The 12,190-nt window shown below is 40.8% G+C and overlaps 1 protein-coding gene and 1 long non-coding RNA gene across 3 annotated transcripts in view; one reads left to right on the top strand and one right to left on the bottom strand.

The window, feature by feature from the left end:
• The window catches only part of CRYL1 (crystallin lambda 1), a 51,227-nt gene that overhangs the window by 7,900 nt on the left and 31,137 nt on the right, over nucleotides 1–12,190 (bottom strand). Inside the window, exon 6 of the mRNA XM_021539960.1 lies at nucleotides 8,189–8,294. Within this exon, the coding sequence (XP_021395635.1) occupies nucleotides 8,189–8,294 (106 nt within the window). The remainder of the gene's footprint in view (nucleotides 1–8,188; nucleotides 8,295–12,190) is intronic.
• The window catches only part of LOC116183414 (uncharacterized), a 78,992-nt gene that overhangs the window by 35,962 nt on the left and 30,840 nt on the right, over nucleotides 1–12,190 (top strand). The window lies entirely within an intron of this gene.

Below are 12,190 nucleotides of genomic sequence, written 5' to 3'. Positions count from 1 at the left end.
TCAATTTTCTTGATTGACACACAGCCAGAAACCTCCAGATTGCCTACTGGGCTTTAAAACATCCCTGGAAGGAAGTGAGGTTCAGGAAGAGATGCGTTACTGTGGGATGTGGAACAGGCTATGATATCATCCTATCTCTTCACTGGGGGAAGAAGCAGAGACCATAATCTACTTCCACAAGCTCTCTGGAAAGGACCACTGGTTATCAGGGTTTTCTGACCATACCCTGCCATTAGCTTAGTGTTTGCTTATTACATTTTAACAGCTGGGCTCACAGTCTTCAGCACCTGAAGCCAACCCAACTGACCTACCAGGGGTATGCTATCCACATGAGCAATCCTGGGATCCCAAGACAATGCTGTACAAGACTCATGCACCAGCCACAGGACAAAGATAGTTACATGCAACTTGCTCATGTGAGCTTTGTCTTCTAACAGTGAGGAATCTGAGCAAAAGTGTTGCCACATCATGCAACATCACAGAATGTTCCCAGATGCAGAAGTAGAAATGACTGAGGCAGAAGAGTGCAGATTTATTCTGCCAGCAGCTGTTGCTAGCTGGACAATGACAAAATAAAGGCAACTCAGTCGAATATAGCAATTCAAGCAAATCTCCTTGAGCAACTGGCAACAGAATGAATAGTAAACTCAGTAGTATCAGTTATTATTGTTATTAGCTCTTATAGCGTCAGTCAGCAGTCATTCTGGTGTTTACCCAAGTGACACAGGTCTATGACACTTGGACCAAATAGTTTAGATTTGGTACTTTTCCAAAAGGCAACGGGAACCTTTCACACATCTGGTAAGCTTGTGCAATAATACCATAGTTTTGATTGTTGTAGTAATGAGAAGGTAGACTAGAAAAATGTGCACCAGAAATCTTTTCCACAAGCCTCAAGCACATTAGTATCTTGGGAAAGCTGAATTCTTGGATATGGCTGAACCATTTACCATTTGCTGACTATGAACTCCTGAGTTGGACATGGCTTTTAAAGCTCACTCAGCCAGCTAGACCTGGAAATCAAGCTCCTGCTTGAATGAATCAGAAAAATTTCTGGGTGGGTGTAGGTCATCAGTGCAGCAGAGACATGCCAAACGCAGCCTGGGTAGTGTTTTCAATTCACCCACTGCGTGTAATGTACAAATGAAAAGAAGCCTTACACAGCGTCAGCAAAAGAGGAAAAAGTGAGAAAAAAGTTAGGGGTCTAGAGAAGAGCAGCAGCATCAGTACAGCTGCTATCAGCATTGTGGCTGGCATGGTAACATGCAGGCACATATGCTGCATGCCAAGCAGGAGGTGGGCACTGCAAAATCTTTCAAGTCTCAAGTGAAGTCAGTAAGCCAAAAGTTAGAATACACACACAGTCTCACTCAAGGATTAAAAAGAATCAGTAGTTCAAATTAATAACTCAAGATAGTTTTCCCAGCCTGAAATGCAACTTTGATTCCAGTAATTGGTATTAACTGATTGAATGCCTTGAAGCTGGCACCTGAGGAATATTTATGAAAAAATCACTTTGCTTTTCAACTGCAAATTCATAGCAAATATTTGACTCCAGGCCTTTACACTTAGAAGTCCTTTGGTTCAAGGGTCAGGGCTATTGCAAAGGTGGATAAGAAGAGCCTTTGGCTGGAGCATAGGGACAAGAAGGAAAACAAATATGACAGAATCTCTTTAATCCTTGTTGATACTACCCAGGGAGCAGCTTAAACTGGAAGAATTAGCATTGGCAAACAGTGAGAAACAGACAGGAGCACTTGAAAGATGGAAAAACAGCAATATGGTAAATGGGGTTGATAAAAACAACCATCTCTCTTCGTGGGCCGCTGCTGTGCACATGCTGTGCCTTGCTATCTCCAGCTGGAGAACAAGAATGACACAAGATGCATCTGGGACAGAGGAAAAGGATGATAGCTTCCTCTTATCTGTGTGTCTTGTCTGTGTGTCTAAACCTTCCCCTTTCTTGCATACGCTCACCTCATCAATGTTGGAGGAAAGAGGCCATGGGAGGAGGCAGATGTTGCAGCAGGCAACTGAGAACTATGAACACAAAACAGAAACACCCCCAGGGAAGGTAGGAGTTTCCTGAATCTTCCTTCCACCACTTAGTCACAGCTATGGCAGGGGGTGAAAAAAGACAAATGAGTTAAAAAAAGTTCTAAGGGGGCAGTATATGCATGATAATAGAGACGGAAAGGGGAATACTCTATCTTCCTTGAAAATCCCAAACTCTCTTGGCATTTCTGACTCCTACAATCTAGTTACAAGACTGTGTTACCACAAGGTAGACAAAGGCATTGATTCAAGGCTCTTCAGCTGCCCGTATGTATCTAGGACATACAAGGCTCCAATAATGGAATAAGCTGCTGCTTATTCAGTTTCGATGAGAGTGCAGACAGTTTCCAAAATGCTAATGAACTGTCCCACAAGAATTTGTTCTAATAACCACACTTAAGGTTTGCAGATCCTTACCTGAGAACTTGCATGGTGTGGTGCAAATATGGTTACTCAGGCAGTACCTCTAGTTGCACCACCAAAATGAACACAGTATTGATGAGGAAAAGGAACTCAGGACAGATATTTGGCTCAGAAACATGCATTAAGTGCTTCACTGCCCTGAGAGAAAACACAAGTGAAGTTCATAAAGAGGACAATGACTGTAGCAGTAGGAAAAGAGAAGTGAAAACATAACAGTATAAAATGTAGTATATTCATGCATTATAGTTTGTAAGAACCTTAAAGTAAGTATCAGCTTCTTGTATGTTTTCTCATCCCTTTCTCTTCACAAGAAAGGCAACAGGCATGAGAGCTGAAGGATACAAGCAAGCAAACTTGGTAAACCAGCCTAGCAAGCACTGAGACACTTGTGAGAGAGAATGAGAGTCAGGAGCAAATCTCAGTGGCATGGACAGGGAACATGCCAAAGAGAGGGTGCTCCACCATACTGAGTATTAACTTGATGATTGTCATCCTGATGAACAGCATATTAAGATACTGTAATGACTCAAAGGAAGGAGGCATGATGGTCAAGCCACTGATGCAATAGCATCAACAATTTGAAAAGACTGAGGTGGGGTTGACTTTAGCACATAAAATCTAAGAAGAGGCTGCAGTGAAAGATTAGTATGAATGGTAACAGAAAAAAAGGCATATTTTAACAGAAAAAAGGAAACATCGTGGAGGAATCTGACATGGGTAAATTATGTTCAGAGAAACAAAAAACCCAAACTTTTTTAATTATAGACATTACAGCTCCAAGGGCAACTTTCTAAATGTAATCCTCTCTTCATCAAGGGTGTGTCTGAACACAGATGTATGCTCTGAGCTAGGGTGTGAATTCACAGGACATTTTGTACACTACACTAATTGCCATATGAGTTCACTTGCAGCTCTAGTCTCAAAATACTTGGAACTACACTGAAAATTGGTAGGACCAAAAAAGTTTTATTCTCGTTGTGCCAATGTTACCATCTTAACAACAATGCACAAGTATTTCTGCAGGCCTGCTGTGAGCTGGATCAAGGAATTAAACTGAGTCATTATGAACTGCTTATTTTCTTACATCAATTTCAAACTTGGGATAAATTCCTCAGTCTGAGCCACTTGGTAATCACACACACTCTTTAATTAATGCATCAAGGTGCTTTCTTTGGGAGCACCTATAATGACTTGAGGAATAAAGCCCAAAGAATTCCTATGCAAGGCCATGTGTTCCTTTCAGAAAGCAGAGGGAACTACTTTACACCTAAGACCCCATAGAAGGAAACTGGTGCACAGCAGCCAGTATCCTGAAAAAATTCACATCTTGACTTACTGCATATAAACTCGTTCATACAGAAAAGCCCTGCAGCTCCACAGAGGCAAAAAGCAGTTCTAGAAGGGCTATAAACTTCTTTCTTGAGCCTACTGGGAAGGGAATTGAATGCATGTAAATATGTATTAAATATATAATGGGTTTATGAAAATTAAAAGGGTTTGTATGATTATATACCACTGTGATACTCCATCTCAGTAATACCCTCTTACAAATCCTGAATTGGGTTGAGATATTTTATTATACTAACACATAACATATATACTAAATAGAAATGAAGGCAGTCTTCTTTTTCTTATATGTTTCTACCTTAGACATTCTCACACCTGCTGACCAGCTTGCAGTACAAAAGCTCCCGAGCTGGCTTAAAGCTTGGTTTGCTCCCTGTATAGCAGCATTTGAAGTAGTGGCCATAGCAATGGAAATAATCTCTGCTCCTGAACCAGACAGCGTATCTGTTTAGAACAATTCTTAGAAACCACACTTGGCTATGTCTTGCCCAACAAAACAAGTAAAATTTCCTCCCTTTGCACTATGATTTATGATTCTCAACCCTTTCCTTTTCATATTTTGTGCTTTTCACACAGCACAATCTTTCCACTCATATGACCCAACACCAATTCACCTGGAAGGTGCTTCTAAGATGAGCAAGTATTCCCACATTCTGTAAGAGAAACTCAATTTTGATCATGAAAACTCATGTCTAGCTTACTCAATATTTGTACTTTCTTTATGGGGACCATACATCAGACCAAATTTCCACATAACTCCTATAGACACCTGTATGAATACCTCAGTGAGTGACAGATAGAATATAATCCTGGAATGGCATTTATATAAATGCAGGAGAGAAAACAGCAACAAAGATCCTTCAACCTTCCCCAATCCAGCTCTTCTGCTAATATTGGCAGTTTAGATCAAGTTCCAATTATAGCTCACTGAATAACCTACTAATAAAGTAAGTGATCTAAGCCAATTTTGAAATAGATATGAAGAACTTTTGCTGCAAACCTCTAAAACACAGGATATTATAGTCTAGCCTCTGCTTCTACAGGTGATTGCTTGAAAGGGTAAAAAAAAAAAAAAAAAAGAGGAAACCAGATTTCTCAAGAAACAAGAGATTAGGAGGTACAATCTCACTGAGGCTGGACCATCTTCACTATATTCACAGATTACCCAGTACATGTACAGGTGGGATGTTGTGTCTGCTAACATAAACCCACACCAGTAAACAGGCAAACTGAGTGTAATGAGATCTACTGATCTTCCTTGTAAAAGACTTAACAGCATTTGTTGTGATGCTGGCATGTGAAATCATAAGAGGACAAACTCAAAATCTGAAACAGATATCAACATTAATTTTATTTGATGAAATCCACAATCAACTTTATATTATTGTGCAGTTTTGGTATGCTTTTTTCCTCCCCAAAGCAGCAGTTTCCTTCCTGTCTGTTGCAATTTAGTCCTCAAACTGTTGTTGCTGTCTCTGCTCCTTTTAATGACTTGATGCTGTCATTTTATTCCATGTTCAAGGCTGTTGGCTCACTGCCATACAGTCAAGCATTCCTAATATTCATGAATTGATTAAATGATAACCTAAAGTGGCCTAGATAATAAGTTTGATAGGATCATTTATGAATATGGAGGAAAGGATGAAAGAACTATCAGAGGCAAAAAAGTGACATTAGCCCATAGGAAGTTCAGGGGAGGATCTTAATGTATGCATCCCACAGGGAAAGAAGAAACACTGATCTCAGAAAAAATATAATTGGAATAAATTTATTCAAATCCAAACAACCATTTCACATCACCAAAACAAAACAAAACAAGATGGACTCTCCCTCTACAAATAACACTATTTTCTCTCACATGCTTCCTTCATCCTTTCTCATTGATTAAGAAAGAGTTTAAGACTGTGGACAACTAATATCTTATACCTGTAAAAAAAGGCAGCTTCTGCGAAGCTGGTAGGCTAATGAAAAGGATAAGAGGCAGTTTCTTGCATCTACCTCCACTTCCTTCCACTAATAAAAAAAAGACAATGTTAGTACAATGCATCAGGGAAGGCTGTCATAAAATCCTAAAGTCATTTAGGTTGGAAAAGGCTTCTAAGATCAAGTCCAACTGTTAACCCAGCACTGCCAAGTTCACCAGCAAACCATGTCCCTGACTGTCACATCTACATGTCTCTTCAATACCTCCAGGGATGGTGACACAACCACTTCCCTGGGCAGCCTGTTCCAATGCTTAACAACCCCTACCATGAAGAATTTTTCCCTAATATCCAATGTAAACCTTCCCTGGTGCAACTTAAGGCCATTTCCTCTTGTCCTTGCTACCTGGAAGACACACTAATCCCCACATGGCTGCACCCTCCTTTCAGGCTGTTGCAGAGAGTGATGAGGTCTCCCCTGAGCCTCCTTTTCTCCAGACTAAACACCCGCAGCTCCCTCAGCTGCTCCTCACAGGAATTGTGCTCCAGACCCTTCCCCAGCTCCGCTGCCCCTCTCTGGACACGCTCCAGCCCCTCAATGTCTTTCTTGCAGTGAGGGGCCCAGAACTGAACACAGGGTTGGAGGTGTGGCCTCAGCAGTGCTGAGCACAGGGGGACGGTCACTGCTCTGCTCCTGCTGGCCACACCAGAGCTGACCCAGGCCAGGATGCCATCGGCCTTCTTGGCCACCTGGGCACACCCTGGCTCATGTTCAGCTGCTGTTGTCCAGCACCCCCAGGTCCTTTTCCACCAGGCAGCTTCCCAGCCACTGCCCCCAGCCTGCAGTGCTGCCTGTGGTTGTTGTGACCCCAGGGCAGGACCTGGCACTTGGCCTTGCTGAACATCTGCAATTGGTCTTGACATCCAGCATGTCCAGATCCCTCTGCAGGGCCTTCCTCCCATCCAGCAAATCAACACTCTCACCCAACTTGGTGTCATCTGCAAATTTACTAACAACATACTAAGGGCACACTTGATCTCTTCATCTAGATCATCAGTGAAGATATGAAACAGGACTGGGCCCAGCACTGAACCCTGGGAACACCACTTTGTGACCAGCCCCCAGTTCAATGTAATTTCATTCCCCATCACTCTCTAGGCACAGCCATCCAGACAGTCTTTTGCCCAGTGAGCAGCCAGTTTCTCCAGGAGAATGCTGTGGAAAATGGTGTCAAAGGCTTTACTAAAATCCAGGTAGACAATATATTTTTCCTCATTCACTAAGCAGGTAATCTTGCTTTAGAAGGAGATCAGGTTAATAAAGCAAACCCTTGGCAATGAAGAGAAGGTTCATATTATTCCACATTATGTGAAGCAATACTGGGCAACCAAAGAGAAGTTCACACTGGCACAGAATTATGAACATAAACCATCACACATCCTGACATCAGCAATTTTGATTTAAACTGATGAGAGCAAGAGCCTGAGTCACTCTGTGAGCACGCAAACAGGAGCAGCTCTAGACTCAGAGACAGTGTATGTGCAAGTGCAGGAGTGAAGCAATACTTCCCATAACCCAAGTTACTGAGCCAGCCAACAAGGTGCTGTTATGGAAATAGTTCCATGCACAAGTGTAGTGCAGCATTGCCTAGAAGATCCAGAAGCAGAGCAGGAGCCTACCATGTCAGGGATATATAAAAGCAAAATAAAGACACAGCCCATAATATAAAGAGCTAGTATTTAGTTGATCTTAACTTTTTGAAGTTTTTGTGTTTTGTTAAAGTCTTTGCTCAAACCTTTGTGACGCTGATCCGTAATTTTTATTCAATTTTACACAATTCACTTTTTATTTACCTGGGATTCACATATACTATTTAAAAAACATCTAAAAATATTAATTATGCAAGACATAAACTGTTACTTGACTATTTTGTCAAGTCAGCTTTGTATACACAGGATTTTGCTAACAAAAGTAAATTTATTTCACTCAGGATATAAGCTTAAAGAACAGCAGCTCCAGGGATATTTACAAATTCAGCTTTGCTATAAATTCAGGGTATTCATCTATGGAAAGTAATTTTCTGTTGACACTGGATTATCAGCTAAACTTTTTCAATTGTGTTTTTTTTTTTTTTTTTTAACCTGACAGACACTTCTGAACTATGGCTACATCAGTGTTATCAAAGTATGATGGGATGAATCTTGGAAAAAATTTATTACACAGCTAGGTTGTCATCTTTCATCTGATCATTTGTAACAGGATAATCAATATCCATTTCTTTCCACTGACCTCACACTTTAAATAAGTTTTCCTTACCATTACATTAAAAAAAGAGACAAGTCATAGTTGCAGAAATCCTAACCAGGTTTGTTACATAACATTTCCAGTCTTGTGCAAAGCAAGCTTTCCCTTCATATTCATAACATTTTACACTACCTACCTTCTGCGTTAAGATGCATGGTTTCCAGAGGTCCAATAAATGCATATCGCATTCCCAATCCATCAGACATCACAAGGTCTAGATCAGTAGGAGATATTACTCCTTCCTAAGCAGCAAAAGTACAACAGGAAGGAAGATTGATGAATGTTTGCTTTTAACACAAAATTCCCCATTTTTTGTATATAATTACAAAATTAGGGAAGTAATAAAAACTGCTAGAAATAGCAGTTAAGATTTCAAAGAGAAAAACACAACTGTTTGCTAGAAATGTCCATCTACTATGAAAGGTTTGCTACAGTTCAGCATAAGCATTCATTCATATCTCTAGGACTGTACTTCATAGTCCCAGAAATCAAGAATTGGAGAAGAAAGCAAGCACGACACTCTTAATAGCACATGACCAAAAGAGTTTATATAAAATGCAAGTACTATACCAGCCATTTCAAATACAGGAATTTTGGCTAAATGTTACACCTCCCTTCATATTCTCTTAGTTCTGGATTTTTGGGCAGAGTCTCAATTAGCAGAATGGTGGTGCACCAGTAGGTACTGCTCCTGAGGCCACCTGCAAAAAAGGCTGGGTCCAAACATGCAGGCAATGCAGTTGCCACTCCCTTCCACAAAATTCACCCAATATTCAATCTACTCAGCCTTAACCTGCCCAGGGTTCTCAAGTTCATTGACAGCCTCACATCTCAAGAGCTGGGAGGATATGGAGCAAGCAAAATGAAGCACTTCTCTTGTTAAAAATTGAGAATTGCCATTCCACCCACGTGCAGCACTTACAAGAAAGCCAATGCTTCCATCAGGTTGGGGCAAGCCCAGAAAGGCTTGTAAAGAGTGATTTATAGTTCTTTACCTGGACAGATTTACTTGAGAAGAATACTATTTATTATATGAGGTTGTTTTCCACCTACTAGAAAGATATGACTTAATGAAGACTTGTTCTAACACTTCCATCAGGTTTCGAGAACTTGTCCCCTTTATTCCCAGAGACGTGAAAACATTTTTATGTTTTCATAAAAACATAAAATTCCACCTTCCTTGGGTAGGAAGGTGGAAGAGATGCTGAACTGCTTCTAGTTTATCTTTTTACCCTGCTCTGAGGTGCTCAGCCTATTCAGTGCCTCTTCCTTAACAAGCCCCTTGTTACATTGTGCTCATGGGCACTCTCTTTCCCCTGTCCCCAAGACCCTGTGACTCTGATCAAGATAACCCTGAACCCCTCCTTCCTGCCCCAATGGGGTTGGCAGAGACCCAGGGAAGCCCACCCTGTCCAAAGTCTATATAGACCCCTGACATTTCCTGTTTGTCCTCTTTTACCCTGCTCTCCACATGGACATCACAGAATAAAGAGAGCTGAACCAACATATATTGGGGTAAGAGCCTCTTTTAAAAATCTTTGCCATCTCCTGATATTCCTCCCCTCACAGCCTTAGATCTCTGAGCTAGCCAGATATTCAGGGGGCTGTGCGAGGGAGAGAACGTCAGCCCCTTTAAGCTTCAGAATACTCATACTCATTTACTCATCTGCTTGGACAAAACCGTGTAATTTTTGGTTAAATTTCTCTCTTGCAAGGCCCTGTCTGAATGCCCCTTTGTATCACACAGTCATGGGCTAGAGTTATGGGCACGCAGGACAGCTCTTCTGATCTGCAGTAGACATTGACATCTGAGCTAGACATCTAGACTCTCTTTATAATCACCAGGGGGAAAAAGGAAATCAGCATCCTAAAGCAGGCATCTAGAGTAGGTAAGATGAGTTGTGTCCTAAAAGGCCCTAATTCTCTTCACCAGCTGAAAGATGAGTAAGAAGCTTAGATATCACTGTCTACATTTTCAAGATCCCATCTTAAATGAGCTGAATCTCACCCACAGTGTCTTCCTGTGTCCATGATTTACATAATCTACTGCTACTTTAAAAGAAACTTAAAAGCCACAAATCAACATAACTTCTACAGCTGGCCACAGACATTAAGTTTAATCATCTCAGCTTAAATTGAGACTTCTGTAAGAGAATCTCAAGACTCAACCTGTTAGTAGGTATTGTTCCTATCAACCAAGCTGGTCTGAATCCCTGTTGCAGAACTCTATTTTGAAAAGGAAGTATGATGTAATTATTAAGATCTATGTACCACATATGGAACACACAGTTCTCCTAACAATTAGCCAAAAAATGGCAGGGATAAGAAAGCATTATTTTCTTCAAATTAAAGGTAAGGTAAGACCATGTTTCATAGGCATGGTAAGGTAACTCATCTAGAGGCAGATAGAAAGGTCCACATAAAGACTAAACAAAAACCTCAGAGAGAATTCAGATTACAGACCAGCATCAGGGTAACTAACACAGACACCATACGTTCTGTGAAAGCTTTTTCCCCTGACATGGCAATGCAACTTCTCTAAACAACATCAGCAAAGTCAACAAAAGTGTTCTTCTGTTAGAAGTGCTTCATCCAAACAATGAGTTGTGCTGGTAAAGCTGTGCTTGATGAGTGGTTCCCCCCTGCCCCCACCAGCTGACATGGATTTGTGGACAAAAGACTAACCACAAATTCCAGACAAGCATTTGAACGACAGCGGCAGTTAAAAACTGTAAACATAATGTTAAAAGTGTTAACAGGCTCTTGAAGTACTTCAGAATCATTGCAAATTAATTTCCAAATTAATAACATACTTTCTTTGGATACCATAGTCCTTATATATTTGAAGACCAGGTACCCTCAGAATCATGAATGCTTTGCTCTTAGCCTTTTGACTATAGCTGCAATTTGATGTTTGCAGCTGCTAAAAGGCAAAAGTTGTTGCTACCAAAAGGAAACCATGACAGATCCCTTCAGCTGAGGGATACAGTGTTCCACACAAATAAGCTCAGCCTCTTGCTGTCCAAAAGACTCTTCTTAAGAAAAGTTTTTTACTTCTCTTCATAAATTAAGAACACATAAATGATAAACAAGTTAGACCTTCCTACCCTAGGCAATAACCCTGCTCCCATTTATGGCAAGATGATCAGTTAGTGGAATGATTCACCAGGCTGCAAGGTCAGCAAGGTGTCTTCCACAAGGATTGATGTTTATGCTAAGAACTAAACAAGAAAGAGTTCCTATCCAGTTTCACTAAGTGTAGGTGTGAATTAATCTTTCCAAGGGGATTTTTCATCCTGGATTACCCTTCTGGTAAGCTTCTGCCTCCAGCACTTGTCAGAAGGAAGAGGAAGTATGGTAGGAGTTCACTAGAAGCTCTTACAGCTACAGAATTGAAATTAAAATAAATTCCACCAAAATCCTCAGTGATCCCAATGGCCAGTCAAATTTCAAAATCTAGACTAACTCTGAATTCTCCATACTTCTTACAACAACATTTATATACCACAGTCTCATTTTACTAGAGATTCTAACCTCCAGTGATACCACAGGATTATCCTAATGAACCTTTGGTACTTTATTAGTGCTTCTTCCCATGCAGGGACACTTTTCACCTTTCCAGAAGCCTGTGGTGGTTCTGCATTAGGCTCTGACCCAACCTGCTTGGTTTTAATCAGCAGTCTTTCTTTTCATCTCTGAGTCACACCCACATGGCAACTTCTGTCATGGACTTGGTTTGTAATCACACCAAATGTAATGGCCAAAAACCATCACAGTCTTACTTTTTCTGATTCTACCATCATGTTCTCCTACTCACTCCAGGACTTCACTGCCTCCTGGACCACATATTTTCTGTTTCCAAATCTGCCACTTCATCCTCTCTATTTCCCAAATTCAGTATTCATTTTTTTTCTCTCTAATTCCCACTAATACATGCATTCTGTCTGAGCAGTACTTGTTACACCCTCCTCTTCACTATCACTTCAATCAAGTCCCTTCCATCTACACCCTGATGAGATCTTTTTCCAGTCCTGTCATTTTCAGCAGATGACTTTTCTCCTATATCCCTCTACATATTTTCATTTCATAATGTTTAAGAAACTTGTTGTCCTACACACTTCACACCTCCTTGCTTTGC

This window comes from Lonchura striata, chromosome 2 (assembly GCF_046129695.1).
Source record: "Lonchura striata isolate bLonStr1 chromosome 2, bLonStr1.mat, whole genome shotgun sequence".
NCBI lineage: Eukaryota > Metazoa > Chordata > Aves > Passeriformes > Estrildidae > Lonchura > Lonchura striata.
This window is presented reverse-complemented; position numbering and strand designations above follow the sequence as displayed.